This window comes from Molossus molossus, unplaced genomic scaffold (assembly GCF_014108415.1).
Source record: "Molossus molossus isolate mMolMol1 unplaced genomic scaffold, mMolMol1.p scaffold_m16_p_11, whole genome shotgun sequence".
Classification (NCBI taxonomy): domain Eukaryota; kingdom Metazoa; phylum Chordata; class Mammalia; order Chiroptera; family Molossidae; genus Molossus; species Molossus molossus.
The window spans coordinates 52,267,845-52,287,454 of record NW_023425346.1 but is presented as its reverse complement, the minus strand read 5'-3'; the positions used below and the strand labels follow the sequence as shown (position 1 = coordinate 52,287,454).

Genomic DNA, 19,610 nt, shown 5'->3' with positions numbered 1-19,610 from the left:
CAACCCTTCAATTCGCAGGCCAATGCTCTAACCCCTGAGGCAAACTGGCTAGGGTGATTAATTTGAAATTTATGTCTATTATCTCTTATGCTGAAAAGTTTAGTTTTAATAACATTAGCATAATTACTTGTTTAATTCTAAAATACACCAATAAGAGTTTCAAAATAATAATAGTAACTACTTAGTACAACTACTGGCTGCACTTTATTAATTTACTTATTTTTATTCCTCGCCTGAGGATATGTTTTTTATATTGATTTTAGAGAGAGAGGTGAGAAAGAAACATCAATCAGTTGCCTCCCATACACACCCTGACTAGGGATCAAACCTGCAACCTGGGTATGTGCCCTGACTGGGAATCAAACCTGCAACCTTTTGGTGCATGGGAAAACACTCAAACCAACTGAGCCACCCAGCCAGGGCCTTACTGCACTTTATTTTTCCTCATTTTGGGCCACAAAAGGTAACATACAAAAGCATTTTGTTTTGCCCTAGCTGGTTTGCTCAGCTGTTAGAACATTGGCCCTCAGACCAGAGAGACCTGGGTTTGGTTTCCACTAAGGGCACGTACCTCGTTGGCAGTTTGTCCCCAGCCCTGGTTGGGGTCGTGTGGATGGCAACCAGTCAATGTGTCTCTCTCATTTGATGTTTCTCTCTCTCTCTTCCTCCCCCTCTCCCTCCCGCTCTATCTGAAAATAAATGCAAAAATGTCTTCAGGTGAGGATAAAAAAAAAAAGCATTTTGCTTTTTTAATCTTAATATATTTTGATGATCACTGTAAGTCATATTTTGATGATCACTGTAAGTCATATTTTTTACAAGTCATCCTTTTTGTTTTTTACAGCTCTACTTTATTGTATGGATGTAGATGGATTCTTTTTAATGTTTCTGACACAAACTTCACATTACTTCTCATGTATTTTATTGTCTGTTGAGTGCTTGTGAAAACCTACATATTCTAGAAAAGTTATAATTAGACCATAATTCCTAATAATCTGGCTACATTAAATAAAGGCAGAATGCAAAGATTGGAAAAGTGAAAACTCTCAACTAAACATTGTAGTTTGAATACACACCAATTAAGAAAGAAAAAAAGGACTAAAAAAATGTAGGGTGGGAGAAGCTACCCTAAAATTATTAATAACCTATAATTTTACTACTAATTAAAAAATGGCAATCATTTGTCATAACACAGATTCTCTGGAAACAGAGCCTCAAATCAAAGCTTATATGCTAACACTTAACTTTGAGGGGGAGTGGTCATGTGCAATCTCAGGGAAGCAGAAATGAAGGGAAGAGGAGGGAGAGCAAATACATGGAACATGCGTCTGAGCTGGCTTCAGCTCCACAACGCACAATGTACAACGCACACAGAGGAAGGGCACTCCATGGGCCTTCCTGCATTTCTCCATTGTATCTCCTATCCCTTGCAGGAAGTTGCTGGGGAAGCCAGAGCCTCTGCTTGTCCATTTAGGCTGGTAATCAGACACAGCGGGGTCTGCTTGTGGTCAGCTTCTTGGGTGGGGCCTCTTGGGTCTTTTATAGCGGGAGGTAGCAGTAACAGTGGCCATGCTTCAAGACAGCATTGTGGGCTTCTCCTGCCAGGAAGCCGCCCAGGCTTCTCAGGAAGGTCTGGCCAACCTGGAGGGCCACACAAACTGGGTCTGACTTACAATTCAAACTTAAATCATCTAAGACTTCTGTCCTTATTCAGAAATCTTTGGTACCAGAAATTGTTTCAAACACAGAGTTAGAACACATCTTAAGAAGTCACTTAATATTTTTCATTGACAACAAACCATAAAATATTTTACTTTTGAAAAATCTGAAGAATCTTTTACAGTTTCCCTCAGTAGCCCATTCTAGTATCTAAACAGAGAATTTTAGCTCTTTAAAAAATCAGGCTATTATATTTCAGCAACTTGTGACTTCGGTGACTCTCCCCCTAGGCTAATAAGTATACTGACCATTTAAAAATTATAAAAGTTATGATAATTAGAGGGTGATAATGAAAAACTATTCAAACATTGGGATGTAACTTTTATATGATGAAATTCACAACCTCCTTTTAGGAAGAAATCAGTATTTCTGGTCAAATATAATGTAATTATAATAAATTCTAATGGAATTAGCAAATATTCTGAGAAACTAGCTTTTCTCACTCTCTGTTGATTGTCAGTCAAAAGTTTAATCGTCTTTAACCAAATGTTATTTTATCTTTTGTATTAATGTAAGTAGTCACCTTTAAAAAACACACGCACAGCCCTGGCCAGTTTGGCTCAGCGGTTAGAGTGTCGGCCTGCGGTCCGGAGAGACCCGGGTTCGGTTCCCGCTAAGGGCATGTACCTCGGTTGCAGTTTGTCCCCGGCCCTGGTTGGTCGTGCGGGTGGCAGCCACTCGATGTGTCCCTTCACATCGATGTTTCTCTCTCTCTCACCCTTCCTCTCTCTCCCTCCCACTCTATCTGTACAAAAAAAAAAAAGGAAAAATATCCTAGGGTGAGGATAAAAAAAAAAAAACACACGCACAAAAATGACATGTCTCTAATTGGAGTGACTCTGAATTGGCCTGTTCCTGGTCTTTTGTCTTGTGGCAATATTGAAATCAAAGTTTAATACATGCTCATAACTAAATTACCTGAAAGGTTATTTAAATTGTTGTGAGGTTCATATGTCAAATATACATAAATATTGTTGTGATAATAGATATGCCTTACTTTTTCCTTTATGATAATGACTCTGTGTGTGTGTGTGTCCTACATTTTATCTCACTCAGATTAGTACATTATAGTGGCAATAACCGACCTTAGGGATCTATGAGAGTAAAGAGTTCTGTTCAAAGACTACAAAGTTAGATCCTTCACATGCCATTCTATTAATATAGTAAATATTAATTATATTTATGGGAAAGAAAGAAAGGGGAGAGGGAAGGAGAGAAGAAAAGAAGAACTCTCTTTCTACTAGTGGGTAACTGTATCTGTATAGTAAGAACAACACAGGTACTCACTAGACAGTTTTTTAATGAAATGAATGACTATCCCTCTGGGAATATTAGATACACTATTCTTGAAGGTGCAGAGATGGAGTAGTTATTGTCAGCTTTCTTCCTGTTCTATAATTCTGTGGTTTTTTTGACTACTAAGAATTGGTTAAGTTGCAAATATATTTTAAAGTCTGAAAAGCAAAATGCTCTCAGATAAAAGTCAGGGAGAAAATACTTCTCAACATGTCCACTTTAGCACCAGGGAAGCCTAATAAATCTCATTATTATTTACATGGATGCGCAATGTAAATTCATAAAAACTATGCATACCAACAGAACTAACTTGTGGCTGGAATATGAACCTTAACTGTGCCAAGTTTCTTTCTATCCAATATGAGCCATCATGTGTTCAGTTGTGCACATATGAGTGCAGGCAGCCACTTTTCCAATGTATAGTTTCTTGTACAGATAAGGAAAAACTGCTGAAGTCATGAGGCTGCTTCTGCAGAGCCCTCATGTGAGTCATATGAAAGCTCCAGCATTGCTGACCTCTGGCAAAAAGGGAGTGAAGGAGGGCAGGAGAGGCAGGGAGGGAGAGGTTCAAGTGCGAGTTTTCTCCTTGAGCGCAGAAGATTATGGGTCAAGAGCTGTGCGCAAAGACTCTCCAGCCTGGATGCAGCTGCCATCGCTGTTGGGAGGGAGGCGATGCACACAGCTGTCAGAGGAGTGCGCCTGTGACGACGGAGGCTGAGATCGAGGTATTTGTATCCCATGAGCAGCGTCTTTATTGATAAACCAAGGAGTGCAGAGACTCCCTTATCTGTAGCAGGGTCTGATTTTTCTGCGGTAGGTCCAATAAAAAGAAATTTCTGTTAAAGTCACAGAGAATTTATGGCTGTTGTTATCAAATTTGAGGATTTTCTTGTAAACCAAAAGGGTAAAAATAATAATATGCTTTGGGCTGCCTGAAACTCAATTGACTTGAGGTCGAGAAAGCAGTTGTTATTTTCTTGAAATCTCTCCAGTACTAAACTACAGAGCTGAGCCTTTAAAAGCAAGCTGCAGTATTTCTATGCTGTGAATTCAAAATTTCACTAATTAGCTCATCGTTATTAGCAGTGCCATACTAGAAAATTATCTCCCCAAAGTGATAAATTAAGAGGACATGGAAAAAAAAAAAAAAAAAGAGTGAAGAGACAAATTGAAAACCATCCATCAAAGAAATTTAGGTTAACCTAAGTTGTTTTTTAAATTTATTAATTTTTATTACAGATTTCCCTCCTCTTTCCCCTCTTGACACCCTCCTCCCCACTCCCTCCCCCCACTTCCCATCCCCTACCCCCTACACCTTTACCGTACTGTTATCTGTGTCCATTGGTAGTTTACCTAAGTTTTAAAGACATATTTTTAGGTGAAGAAAGAATGTAGTGTTTCAACAATTGAGATCATTAACATTTTTTAAATGATCCGACTTTCAGGAAAGGTGCCTTTGGGGGTACAGAAGCTTAGAAAATATTTGAAAAGTGAAAAAGAAAAGAAAGAAAAAGATAAAGGCAAAAAAAAAAAGAAAGAATTGTTTATGTCAGCCACTAAATCTTGACTTTGCATAAATTTTATTCCTGCACTTTCCTTTCTTTCCCTAGCTAACAGACCTAAAAGAAGCATCATGTTCCATGACTTCATTTCACCCCAGGGGACTTCAGACTGTCCGTGCCCGGAAGTTCAAGAGTAAAAGGCCACGAAGTAACAGTGAGTCTTTTCAGGAAGAGGATCTGAGGCAGGGCTTTCAGTGGGTGAGTGAGCAGCTGATGTTGATCAAGAAGGATTTAATGTGTGCTTGTCTAGGGAGGCTGGCCCTATTTCCAGGGCAATTACTGAGCAGACCTTCCAAGTACACTCTGGCAAATTTCTCTGGGAAAAAAGTCAACACTAAAAAAGTCCTCTTTCTTTCTTTCCCGCCTCTCACCCCTACCTGTTCCCTTAAGCAGAGGAAGAGCCTCCCTTTTGGAGCAGCCTCATCTTACTTGAACTTGGAGAAGCTGGGTGAAGGTTCTTATGCTACAGTTTACAAAGGGATTAGCAGGTAAGTGACTCATAGCTGGATAGATTTTAGAGATGAGGATCCCACCCCGCCCCTGATTTGACCTTGTAAAGCCAGGTGTCACAAAGCAGAAGTTCAGGACCTGTGCAAGATACCGTGGTCAATAGGGAGAGACATGATGATTTAAATAGCCTTTAAAGAAAACCAAATTTCTCCTGCTCCAATTAAAATCAGCCCACTAAGCCCTGGCCAGTGTGGCTCCATGATTAGAGCATTGGCCGCTCACCAAAGAGTTGCAGGTTTGATTCCTGGTCAAGGGCAGGTTGCAGGTTCGATCCCCAACCCTGGTTGGAGTTGTGCAGGAGGCAATCAATTGATATGTCTCTCTCACATAGATTTTTTTTTTCTCTTTCTCTCTCTCTCCCTTCCTCCCTCCCACTCTATCTAAAAAAATTCAATGGAAAAGTATCCTCAGGTAAGGATTTTAAAAAAAATAATAAAAAATAAATAAATGAAATAAAATCAGCCCCCTAAGATGTTTATCAACTTTTCTTCTCTTTTATTCATTTCAAAGTAGACTTCCTCTACTACTGATCAAAGAACAATTAACTTGTTCTTTGCCTGGTAGGAAGTGCAGTTGGTAAGATGTCTCTAAAGTGTTTTTCATGTCCCTCCCTAAAACATAACAGGAATCTGCAATAGCAACCGAGTTTGCGCCTTCATTCATTTTTTTCTTCATAGAAAAACTGAAGTTGGTTTCTATAATATGCAAATGATTAATCTTGGGTTTTCTATACTTTTAAAATATATAGAATGGCTGGAGAATAAAAATACTGCTAATCCAGAAGCCAAATGCTCATGTTGGCTAACAATAACTGTTAAACATACATGAAATATCCACAAATTCCACTGTTTTTTAATAAAAAAATAATAATAAAGTTGGAGGTCTGATTTCTTTATGTCACATCAATGTTGAATAATAATGGCTCAATAGTGGTCAAATGTTAATTTAAAAATTTTAATATAAATATGACAATACTAAATATTCATCATCTTAGTACTTATGTTAATATGTATGTTTACTTGTTAAAACAGGATTTTAGGGGAAATATTTTAAATATATTATGTAGAGGGATTCTAAGAATTGAATACAGTTTTTTTTAATAAAATGCTTTTATCTCATCAAAATATAAATAAATATATATATTATGTAGAAACAGGATTTAATATACTTCCCTGGACTATCTTAGGAACCAAGAATGTAAGATTTCCTTTAGAGAACTCAGCCTAGTAACAGGATAAAAAATACATTAGAAATACTTGTCCAAGTGCACCAGAGATACATGTAAAGATTATATGCGGCAAGATTTATAATAGAAAGAGTAAAAACCTGATCACAAATATTTATTAATGAAGGACTGGCTAAATAATCACCGTACAAAGAACTAATATGCAGCCATCTAAAGTATGAGATAGATCTACTAATATGGAAAGATGTCCAATATTTTAAAAGACAAAAAACCAGTTACAGAACAAAATGCTCTCATTTAGAAAAAAAAAGCACTCAAATGTACTTACTATACATGTAAAAATTTGTGCATAGCACTAATAATTATTAAAAATAGATACTTCTAGTGGTTGATACTGGGATGGGGAAAGAAAGATCACTAAAACGTTTCACTTTATTTCTCAGCACAAAGGCATTCATTATATTTATAATTTAAAAACAAGTTTAAAAATATCATAGAAATAGATGCCAAAAAGCCATTTGATAAATTCAACATCAATCACCAGTTTTTAAAACTCTGAGCAAAATAGGAATAGGATGATACTTCCTCACTACGATGTAGAATATTTCATATCAATAGCCCACACACTTTTTTGTTATTGTTATTAAATACTAGAGAGACATCACTATTAATTTAGAGATAGGACAAGAATGCCAATTATCTTTTATAGTTAAAGATTATCATTAATGTTCTAGTTAATACAATAAGGGAAGAAAGAATGAATATCATTTTTGTGGATTATAGAATTGTCTACCTAAAAACCCAAGAGAATCATCTAAGAAATTATCAAAAGTAGTATGATAAACAGTAAGATCAATTACAAAATAAAAATACACTTATCAAAAGTTGTCTTTAAGTATTAGCAATAACCATTTAAAAGAAAATATAGTAGGGGAGATAACACTCAGTAGCAACAACAAAAATGGGCAGGATTTATATAAAGATTCATTAAGGGATATAAAAAACTCAAAGAAAGAGCCAAAACGGCATTCATTTTATTTTTTTCATACACCTGTATCAGTCTACAAATATTTGTAAGCACCTATTATGTACCAGGCACTATTTTAGCCAATAAGGATTCATCTGAGAACAAGAGACAAAAAACCCTGCTCTTATGGAGTATACATACTAGTGGAGGTGAGATAGGCAATAAACTAGTTAAATATTGAGTTTGTCAAAGAGTGCAAAGTGCTTTGAAAAAGGATAAAACAGGGAAGAGGGGTAGGGAGTGCCAGAGCTGACAGAGTGATGAGAGGAGGCCTCACTGAGAAGGGATCACTTGAACAGAGACTCTGACGCAGCGGAGGTGTGAGCTGTGCACATGTGTTGTGGAAGAGAGCTTCAGGCAGAGGGAACAGCAAGTAAGAAATCCCTGAGGCAGGAGCAGGCCTGGCACTGGAAGGGAAGAGTAGAAGCAGATGAGGATAGGGAGAAGATGCAGTTGCAGTAGGATTAATATATGGGGTCCTGTGGATCATTCCAGGGATTGTTGTAAGGATATTTGGATTAGAACATCTAATAGTGCAAAGATGTCAATGATTCGCTAATTTAGAGTCTTGTGTATTATAAATGTGTTCAAAAGCTACAATAATTAAATAGTGTAGCACACATATAAGAAAAGACAGATCAAAGAAATATGAGTTTAAAAAGTCCAGATAGTCACAAATTCATTAGTAAGATCTCATATATAATTGTGGTGGCATGTCAAATCAGCAGGAAAAGGAGACAGTCCAACAGATGGAGCTGGGACAATTGTTAGCAACTTGGAAAGGCAAAAGTATACAGTATAAATTCCCAGTAGATTAAAGAGTTAAATGAAGAAAAAAATCCAGGAACTAGAATAGATAAGAGAATTCTGTTATTTGATGAGGTAGATACCTAAATAATACTTAAGTCAGAACCCATAAGGGAAGATTGGAAATGTCCATGGTGCCCCATCTATCCAAGTATGTTCTACAGAACCCAGATTCTGAGACACCTTAATAGAGGTTTCACTGAAACAGTTACCATGGTCAAATTGACACAGGGAACCCTAGAAGAAAGTAAAGTGTGATCCTTATTGTAGGTGCTGTCAACATCTTTAAAATGTTATTGTATACCAGTACTATCTAAGAAAGGTAATAAAAATTAAAAATATAAAGCATTTTCTAAACATACTTGACAAAAAAAGATTTTTGGAGTGGGTGGAGAGAATTTCACAGAGCTATAATCTGAGTAAATCATTTTGGAAAAAATGTTGATCATTAAGTTTTTATTTGTATTTTTATTTTTTTATTAATTAATTTTTGTTACAGATGTTTCTCCTTTTCCCCCCACTTACTCCCCCCTCCCCCTCCCTGCCCTGCCCTGTCCCCAGCTTTGTTGTTCATATCCATTGTTCATGCAGACATGCATATAAGTTCTGTGGTTTATCTCTCCTCCACCACCCTCTCTTCTGGGGATTGTCAGTCTGTACCCCACTTCCACGTCTCTGGGACTACCCCATTCCTCAGACTGTTATGTTCATTATATTCCACAAATAAGTGAGATCATATGATACTTGTCTTTCTCTGTTTGGCTTGTTTCGTTTAGGATAATACTTTCCAGGTCCCTCCATGTCGTCTCAAAGGATAAGAGATCTTTCTTTCTTACAGCTGCATAGTACTCCATTGTATATATGTACTACTGCTTTTTTTTTTTTAATCCTCACCCGAGGACACTTTTCCATTTTTTGTACAGATAGAGTGGGAGGGAGAGAGAGGAAGGGAGAGAGAGAGAGAAACATCGACGTGAAGGGACACATCGAGTGGCTGCCACTCGCACGACCAACCAGGGCCGGGGACAAACTGCAACCGAGGTACGTGCCCTTAGCGGGAATCGAACCCGGGTCTCTCCGGACCGCAGGCCGACGCTCTAACCGCTGAGCCAAACTGGCCAGGGCTGTACTACTGCTTTTTTATCCATTCGTCTACTGATGGACACTTGGGCTGTTTCCAGATCTTAGCTATTGTAAATAATGCTGCTACAAACATGGGGGTACATATATTCTTTCTCATTGGTGTTTCAGGCTTCTTAGGGTATATTCCTAGAAGTGGGATCACTGGGTCAAATGGAAGTTCAATTTTTAATATTTTGAGGTAACACCATAATGTTTTCCATAGTGGCTGCACCAGTCTGCATTCCCACCAGCAGTGTACTAGAGTCCCCTTTTCTCCACACCCTCGCCAACACTTGTTGTTTGATGATTTGTTGATGGCGGCCATTCTGACAGGTATGAGGTGATACCTCATTGTTGTTTTAATTTGCATCTCTCTGATGATTAGTGATGTTGAGCATTTCTTCATATGTCTCTTGGCCATTTGTATGTCCTGTTTGGAGAGGTGTCTATTTAGTTCCTCTGCCCATTTTTTAATTGGGTTCTTTGTCTTCCTTTTGTTGAGTTGCATGAGCTCTCTCTATTTATTGGAAATTAAACCCTTATCTGATATGTCATTGGCAATGATGCTCTCCCATACAGTGGGTAGCCTTTCCGTTTTGATGATTGTATCTTTTGCTGTGCAGAAGCTTTTGAGTTTGATGTAGTCCCATGTGTTCATTTTCTCCTTTGTTTCTATTGCCTTAGGTGATATATCAGTGAAAATTCTGCTGCATATGATGTCTGAAATTTTGTTGCCTACATTTTCTTCTAGGATTTTTATGGATTCATGAGTCACATTTAAGTGTTTTATCCATTTTGAGTTTATTCTTGTGTAGGATGTAAGTTGATGGTCTAGTTTCATTTTTCTGCATGTAGCTGTCCAATTTTCCCAACACCATTTATTAAAGAGGCTGTCCTTACTCCACTGTATGCTCTTGCCACCTTTGTCAAATATTAATTGAGCATATTGCCTTGGGTCCATTTCTGGGTTTTCTGTTCTGTTCCACTGGTCTATATATGCCTGTTCTTGTACCAGTACCAGGCTGATTTGATTACAGTGGCTTTGCAGTATAACCTGAAATCTGGTAATGTGATCCCTCCAACTTTGTTCTTCTTTTTCAAGATTGCTGTAGCTATTCGAGGTCTTTTTTGGTTCCATATGAACTTTTGAAGTACTTGTTCTAATTCTGTGAAGTATGCCGTTGGTATTTTGATGGGGATTGCATTGAATCTATAGATTGCTTTGGGTAATATGGACATTTTAATGATGTTAATTCTTCCAATCCATGAACAGGGTACGTGCTTCCACTTTTTTATATCTTCCTCTATTTCTTTTTTCAATAACCTGTAGTTTTCTGCGAATAGGTCCTTTATTTCTTTGGTTAAGTTTATTCCTAGGTATCTTTTTTTTGCTCCAATGGTAAATGGGATTGTTTTCTTAGTTTCTCTTTCTGTGAGTTCATCATTGGTGTATAAGAATGCCATCGATTTCTTGACGTTAATTTTGTATCCTGCTACTTTTACAAATTCATCTATTAAGTCAAGTAAATTTTTGATGGAGTCTTTGGGATTTTCTACATATAGTATCATGTCATCTGCAAATAATGAAAGTTTTACTTCCTCCTTTCCAATTTGGATCCCTTTTATTTTTTCTTCCTGTCTGATTGCTGTGGCTAAGACTTTCAGTACTATGTTAAATAAGAGTGGCGAAAGTGGGCATCCTTGCCTTGTTCCTGTTCTTAAGGAAAATGCTTTTAGTTTTTGCCCATTGAGTATGATGTTGGCTGTAGGTCTTTCATATATGGCCTTTATTATGTTGAGATATGATCCCTCAATTCCCACATTGCTGAGCAATTTTATCAGAAATGGATGCTGGATTTTGTCAAAGGCTTTTTCGGCATCTATTGATATGATCATGTGCTCTTTATTCTTCATTTTATTTATGTGGTGTTCCACGTTTATTGATTTGTGAATATTGTACCAGCCTTGCATCCCTGGGTGAATCCCACTTGGTCATGGTGGATAATTTTCTTTGGTGTATTGCTGGATCCGATTTGCTAGTATTTTGTTCAGGATTTTGGCGTCTATGTTCATCAGGGATATTGGCCTGTAGTTTTCTTTCTTTGTAGTGTCTTTTTCTGGTTTGGAATTAGAATTATGCTGGCTTCATAAAACGAGTTTGGAAGTCTTCCTTCTTCTTGAATTTTTTGAAATAGTTTGAAGAGAATGAGTGTTAGTTCTTCTTTGAATGTTCGGTAAAACTCTCCCGTGAAGCCATCCGAGCCTGGGCTTTTGTTTGCTGGGAGAGTCTTGATTATATCTTCCATTTTCTTCTGTTGTTATTGGTCTGTTCAAGTTTTCTATCTCTTCCTGGTCCAGTTTTGGGAGACTATGTTTTTCTAGAAATTTGTCCATTTCGCTTAGATTATCAAATTTGTTGCCATATAATTTTTCATAGTAGTTGTTAACGATCTTTTGTATTTCTGTGGTGTCAGTTGTTACTTCTCCTCTTTCATTTCTGATTTTGTATATTTGGGTTCTCTCTCTTTGTTTCTTGGTGAGTCTAGCTAAGGATCCATCAATCTTGTTTATCTTTTGGAAAAACCAGCTCTTTGTTTCATTGATCCTTTGAATTGTTTTTTTGGTCTCTATGTCATTTATTTCTGCTCTGATCTTTACTATTTCCTTTCTTCTACTTGCTCTGGGGTTTTCTTTTTGTTTGTTTTCTAGTTCTTTAAGTTGTGAGATTAGATAGTCTATTAGAGATTTTTCTTGTTTTTTGAGGTAAGCCTGTAGTGCTATGAACTTCCCTCTCAGAACTGCTTTCGCTGCATCCCATAGATTTTGTGTTGTTGTGTCTTCATTTTCATTGGTTTCCAGGAAGTTTTTAATTTCTTCCTTGATCTCCTCGGTAACACATTCATTGTTTAATAACATACTATTTAGCTTCCATGTGTTCAAATGTCTTTGTATGTTCTTCTTGCAATTGATTTCTAATTTCATGCCATTGTGATCTGAGAAGATGCTTGGTATGATTTCAGTCTTCTTGAACTTGTAGAGACTTAGTTTGTGCCCTAACATGTGCTCTATCTTTGAGAATGTCCCATGTGCACTTGAGAAGAATGTGAATTCTGTACTATTGGGGTGTAATTCTTTGTAGATATCTATTAAATCCATTTGGTCTAGTACTTCATTTAGAGTCTCTGTTTCCTTGCTAATTTTTGTCTCGAGGATCCAAGTCCCCTGCTGTGATTGTATTGCTATAGATTTCTCCTTTGAAGTCCTCCAGAAGATTTTTAATATATTTTGGTGCTCCTATATTGGGTGCATATATGTTTATCAAGGTTATATCTTCCTGTTGGATAGATCCTTGCAATATTATGTAGTGGCCTTCTTTGTCTCTAGTTATGGCCTTCATTTTGAAATCTATTTTATCAGATATGAGTACTGCTACCCCAGCTTTTTTTTCTTTTCGTTTGCTTGGAAAATTTTTTTCCATCTCTTCACTTTCAACCTATGTGAGTCTTTTGTTGTGAGGTGGGTCTCATGAAACAACATATAGATGAGTCATACATACTTTCTTATCCAATCAGCTACTCTGTGTCTTTTTATGGGAGCATTCAATCCATTTACATTTAAGGTGATTATTGATATGGACTTATTTATTGCCATTTTTGTTTAGTGTGGTTCTATTTTTGTTCCAATTTCTCCTGCTAATTACAGCAGTTCTTTTAACATTTCTTGCAGTGCTGGTTTGGTGCTAGTGTATTCCCTTAGCCTTTTTTTTTGTCTGAGAAGCTCTTTATTTGACCTTCTATTTTGAATGATAGCCTTGCTGGGTAGAGTAGTCTTGGATTCAGATCCTTGTTTTTCATGACCTTGATTACCTCATGCCATTCCCTTCTGGCCTGTAGTGTTTCTGTTGAGAAGTCACCTGACAGCCTTATGGGGTTTCCTTTGTAGGTAACCTGTTGCTTCTCTCTTGCTGCTTTTAGGATTCTCTCTTTGTCTTGAATTTTTGGCACTTTAATTACTATGTGTCTTAGTGTGGGCTTGTTTGGGTTCTTCTTACTTGGGGCTCTCTGTACTTCTAGAACTTGAATACCTTCTTCCTTCACCAAATTAGGGAAGTTTTCTATCACTGTTTCTTCAAATATATTCTCTAACCCTTGCTCATTTTCTTCTTCTTCGGGGACTCCTATGATGCAAATGTTATTACGTTTCCAGTTGTCCCACAGTTCTCTTAAGCTGTTTTCCTGTTTTTTAATTATTTTTTCCTTTTGGTTTTCTGATTGGTTGGTTTTTTCTACCCTGTCTTCTAACTCACTGATCCAGTCCTCAGCTTCCTCTACTCTGCTATTTAGACTTTCCAATGTGTTTTTTATTTCTGATATGTCATTCTTCATTTCTTCTTGGTGGTTTTTAATTTCCAACTGGTTGATATTCAACATTTCTATGTCTTTACTCATGCTGCTCATGTCCTTACACATGCTGTTGAGCTTCCTCAAGATCATGGCTCTGAATTCTAGTTCTGTCAACTTGCTTAACTGCACCTCATTTATCTCATCTTCGGTAGAGGTTTCTTGTTCTTTCATTTGGCTTTTGTTTCTGTTTTTCACCATTTTGGCTATCACAGTGGGCTTTGGAGTCTGCCAAATTTTCCCTATGGGTGTTGGTGTTCTGCTGTTTGTGGCTCCCTTTCCTGGGTTTGGATGAGGCAGGGAGGACCCGCTTTAAAAGCCACTGTCAAGTCTTAACTTTCCTGGTTAGAGTTGCTAGCCCAGGGAATGGTAGTTATCCTCTAGCTTTTTTGCCTGGAGGCTATTAGTAGCGGTCACCTGAAGAACCTTGGTTTCTGAGTTGACTGGAAAACTCCTTCAGTTGCTCAGTGTAAGAGGATTTCCCAAGGGTGGGGCAGATGCTGGTTGTTAATGGGCCTCAATTAGCATTTCAATGGCCACTGGGTGGGGTTGAATCTCTGAGGAAGGGGCCGCCACCTCTCCCCAGGGCCCTGGGAAGGAGTAAGATGGCCACAGTCCTGTGTGGCTGCACTCAGCAAAAGCTCTGAGCACTCTCCAAATCCCGAGCGTCCCCACACAGTTCCAGTCCAGTCTGCCTTTCCTCTGCCAGAGCCCAAGGTGAGTGGCTGCTGCCAATTTAGCCTCTGTCCGGGCTCTGCGCTGTGGAGCCGCCTGGGACTTTAACCCAAAGGTGCTGCTCCCAGCCAAGGGCAGCCAAGTCTGTGGCACCAGCCTAGGGTGTAGCACCCAACCAAGGCAGCCGCAAGACCCAGCCGAGGCAGCTGCTGGTCCCAGTTGAGGCCACAGGACCCAGCTGAGGGCGCAGCTTCCAGCCGAGGCCGCTGGTCCCAGCCCCCTCTCGCGTCCTCGCAAGCCTACCAGGATTGAGTCAGTGTCCCTGGTTATGTGGTCCTCCAAGCTGCCTTTTGGTTGCCCCTTCCTGATGATTTGTCTTTATTTTCGTCATAATTCCAGTTTGGTCCTGGGAGATGGTCTGTGTAGCTTCCATTCACTCCGCAGCCATTTTAGAAGATTGATCATTAAGTTTTTAAAGTTCAGCATTTCAAAGACATAATAAGGCAAACAAAAGAAATTGGTAAATACTATATGCAAAATATTTTAATTAAAAGGTTAGCAAATCACCAATATATTTATGAAACTTCAGTTTCACAAGTAAAGAAATAGACATTAAAATGTGATAATTCTTTTCATCTATAAATAGGCCAAAACAGTGAAGATAAAAGCATGCTCTAAAAAACAAACTCCACATTTATGGGGATATGTGAAAGGGAACAGGAGCCCATTGAAAGAGCTTCTCCAATAAATAAAAATAAGTAAACCACTTTGTATTATAGTATTGAATTGTAACCCAAAGTATAAAATAAATGTATATGAGTCCATACTGATATAAATAAATGATTCAATAATAAATGAGAGAAAAGAGACAAATTCCCCATGCAGAATTTCAAATAATTTGTGTAGATAACCCAATCTCAAGAAGGTAGAGCATAACTCCCCACTCCTTAAGTGCAAGCTACTTACTCATAGTGACATTCTTTCATAAGTACAGTATGGGGAGGGAGGATTAACTACAGAGAAGAAACCTGACAAACACTACCTCAGCCAGGTAATTAAGGCTAACATCAAAAGCCATAAATTATGATGATATGTACCCTTACTATGGTGTGATGAAAATGGTACTCTACCTCATCAAAACCTGTAACCCCAGTGTAATCATAAGAAAAATTCCAATAGAGAGGTGTCCTACAAAATTCTTGACTGGTACTTCTCAAAGCTGCCAGGTCATCAAAAACAAGGAAAGTCTGGAAAACTGTCACAGACAAGAGGAACCTAAAGAGACATGACTATTAAATGTAATGTGGTATTCTGGATTGGATGCTGGAACGGAAAAAGGACACAGACAAAAATTAAGGAGATCTTTATAATCATATTGTAATATATAAATGTATCAAATCAACACATTGTATACCTTTAACATACACAACATTATATGCTAATTTATCTCAATTTTTAAAAAAGACTAAGAATAGAAAAGTTGATTCATTTTATAAATTTAAACATCTACTGATATCTACTTTAGAAGAGATAAAAAGAAAGAATAGTTACTATAAGAAAATACTTTGAAATAAAATTGAAAGGTCATAAATACTATAAAAATTTAAATAAAGATAATATACAACAGCAAATGAACTTTTAAATTTACAAATCATCTGTAATCTATCACTTTCTTATTTTTTAGTTCTTTTTTTTTCTTTATTGATTTTAGAGAGAGAGGAAGGGGGAGAGAGAGAGAGATAGAAACATCAATGAGAGAGAACATCGATTGGCTGCGTCCTGCATGCCCCCAACTGGGGATTTGGCCCACAACCTGGGCATGTGTCCTGACTGGGAATTGAACGGGTGACCTCTTGGTGCATGGGTTGACGCTCAACCCCTGAGCCACACCAGCCAGGCTGTAATCTATCACTTTGTACAGCAATTGCACACATACATTTTATCTTCTATATGCACACAGTTTATAGTTGACCCTTGAACAACACATGTCAACTTATACATGGATTTTTTTCAATAAATAATGTATTTTCTCTTCTTTATGATTTACGTAGTAACATTTGCTTTTTTCTAGCTTACTTTATTGTAAAAATATAATATATAATACATAAAACATAAATAATGTGTTAATGGACTGTTTATGTTACTGGTAAGGCTTCTGTCAACAACGGTCTATTTATTAGTAGTTAAATTTGGCAGGAGTCAAAAGCTATATGAGGATTTTTAACTGTTTGGGGGAGACAGATGATGCCCCTAATGCCTGCATTGTTAAAGGGTAAACTGTATTTAAAGTTATAGATATGTTGTGCATGCGGTTTTGTATTCTATTGTTTATTTTACCGTGAATCTTTTCCATGTTTTTTATACATGTGTCTAGACTTAAGCTTTTGTTATGAACACAAAATATTCCACTGTATTGATGTTCAATAAAATTTTAAACTGTTCATCTAATGTTAGATATTTCTGCTATTTCTATTTTTGTCTATTATAATTAACAGTAGAAGATATCTTTCATCCAGTTGAAATTTTAAAAATATATATTAAATAAGTTTATTGGAAAAAATTCACATACATGGTAGTTTTATGGCTTTTTCTATGTATTATGTTTCATTCCCCCCAATTTTACCAATTTACTTTGCAACCCACAGTACAATTTTATGGGGGGGAAAAGAATTCCTAATAAACTATGGGCTTTAATTAATAATAATATATCAATATTGGTTCATTAATTATAACAAATGTCTTATACTGTACTATATAAGATGTGAACAATAGAAGAAACTGGTTGTGAGGTATAGGAGAACTCTCTGTACTATCTTCTCAATTTTTCTGTAAATTATAAACAGTTCTAAAAAATGAAATCTTAAAGAAAACAACCAACAACTCTGCCCAGTGTTGGCGAGTGAGTGCTGGAATAGCCACTTTCATGACCAGTTAGTGGTGTGATCACTCTGTGGCACAGTCTGGAAATATGCATTTAAAGCAATAAAAACATGTGCCCGGCTGGGGTGGCTCAGTGGACTGAGCATCGACTCATGGAATGAGAGGTCCTAGTTTGATTCCTGATCAGGGCACATGCTCGGGTTCCAAGCTTGATGCCCAGAGGGGACCATGCAGGAGGCAGTCGATGTTTCTAGCTCTCTCTCCCTTCCTCTCTCTAAAAAATAAATAAATAAATAAATAAATATAAACATATTTAAAAAAAAAAAAAACTAAACAATAAAAACATGTGCACAGCATAGTCTTTGATTTAGCAATTACACCTCTACCTTAAGAAAATAATAGGGGCTGTGTGAAAAGATAAATCTACAAATGTGATCATCACTGTATTTTTATAATAGTCCAAAGTGAGAAATAATTTAAAAGCATTTGGAATTGGCTAAACATATTTTAGTATATGTGATGAATTATTATGTTATTATTAAATGTTACATAATACAAGAATAAACCAGATAAAAAGTTAAATGGAGGAAAAACATGTTACTAATGAGATGATGATATGATATATGAACCCCACTGTATTAAAAATAATATATTTATACTTACATTTAAATCTCTGTTCTCTGGCAGTTAGTTTATATCATCGAACAAAGCAATGAATAAGTAGAGTGTTGGAGGAGATGAACAGAGACAGATGATGGCAGGATTGGGCAAATCAGGTAGCACTAAGGAGGCCACAAGAATTTGGCTTTTTGTCAGAGTGATAGTGGGTTGTTTTGAGCAGAGCAGTGACTGTTTTAATTTTCACTTAAAAAGGGTGCCCCATGCTACTCTGTTGAGAGTAGACAGGAGGGGTACAAGTATATAAGCAGGGAGACTGTTAGGAGGTTACTGCAATAATTCAGATGAAAAATAAAGATGGCTCAAATAAGTGCACAAAGGAACAATATACATAAAAATATCATGAGGATGGATTTCATGGGGGGTGGTTCTCTGATTTCTGTTTCTCCAAATTTTTAAATAATGAACACGAATCATTTTGGTAAAGAGAAAAATGTTTCAGTGTGTCTACATATGACTCTTAAATCTTTTTATTTGGAAAATATTGTAGATTCATGTGCTAGAATATATTTGGAAGAAAACTTCTTTTTATTAAACTGCTATGAACCATCTTAATATGTGCCTTTTCTCCCCATTCTTCTAGAATAAACAGGCAATTAGTGGCTTTAAAAGTCATCAGCATGAATGAAGAGGAAGGAGTCCCATTTACAGCTATCCGGGAAGGTAAGAACAGTAAAATGGACACAACAGATTGTTTTAAACCCACGATTTGGGGGGGGAAAATGCATTGAGTCTATCCAGTCAGCATCTAGCTTTTGCTATTTCCAGAAGTAGTATTATAATTGCAGTTTTATTCTTCATACCTGTTTTCAAAGTATATTTACACTATCATTTTACTACTTATTCTTGAGGAAATTAAGACTCAAAAGTATTGTAGTAGTTGACCAAGACTATAAGCTCAATTAGTATTTATTAGGTACCTTCTGTGTGTTTGGTCCCACTCTAAGTGCAAAAGCTATGTCTAATAACTCCAGAAAAATTCACATAAGAGATAAAATTAATAAATAATCACTTAAATCCTGAATAAATAATTTACTTGAAAATAATTTGTTTAGATAGCATTTGAAAAACTCTTTGTAAAGCATGTATTTTGAGTGCAGTGCCTATATTTTCTCGGTGCCCTGGGCAGTATAGCAAGTGATGGGGATGGACTTGGGTTTGAATCTTAGATCCACCAGTTACTAGTTACTAGTGTGACTGTGGTTAGATTGCTTTACCTAATTAAGACTCAGTTTATTGCAGAAAGAGGATAATAATAGTACCAATTTCTTTGAGTTGTTGTGAGGATTAAATGAGAAGATGCATTTTAGAGCACAAATCACAGAATCCATTTTCAGAATTCAACAAATGTTGACCATTATTTCATTCTTGTTTATTTCCCTTAGTGATGACTTGTTCGCCATCAAGAAATTTTATTTTTATAAAATAAATCATTAAAAATTTCATTTATTAACCTTTTACAAGAGCCATTTGAAATAAAATGATAATAGGATTGCTATCCATTTCATCAGAAACCCAGAGAAATGGTTCTTCTCTGGCCTTACTTTCTCTGTTTAACTACTTAATTTTCCTTTCCCTTCTGTACATGTACATCCTGTATGCAAAGCATATTCTGGGTGTTGTGATGGATGAGAAGAAAAAGCCCGATCTTTGCTCTATATCATTTTCAGATGTAACAGAGCAGATGGTTCCAGTTACAACCAGTGTTGTAATGGAGGTAAAAAAGACATAAACTAAGATGAGAACCA

At 36.9% G+C, this 19,610-nt stretch overlaps 1 protein-coding gene across 1 annotated transcript in view; it reads left to right on the top strand.

Annotated features, from left to right (window-relative positions):
• The first annotated feature begins 3,617 nt into the window (after positions 1-3,617).
• The window catches only part of CDK15 (cyclin dependent kinase 15), a 92,459-nt gene continuing 76,466 nt past the window's right edge, over positions 3,618-19,610 (top strand). Inside the window, exons 1-4 of the mRNA XM_036254664.1 lie at positions 3,618-3,740; positions 4,626-4,775; positions 4,971-5,065; positions 18,446-18,525. Coding sequence (XP_036110557.1) covers positions 3,618-3,740; positions 4,626-4,775; positions 4,971-5,065; positions 18,446-18,525 — 448 coding nt within the window. The remainder of the gene's footprint in view (positions 3,741-4,625; positions 4,776-4,970; positions 5,066-18,445; positions 18,526-19,610) is intronic.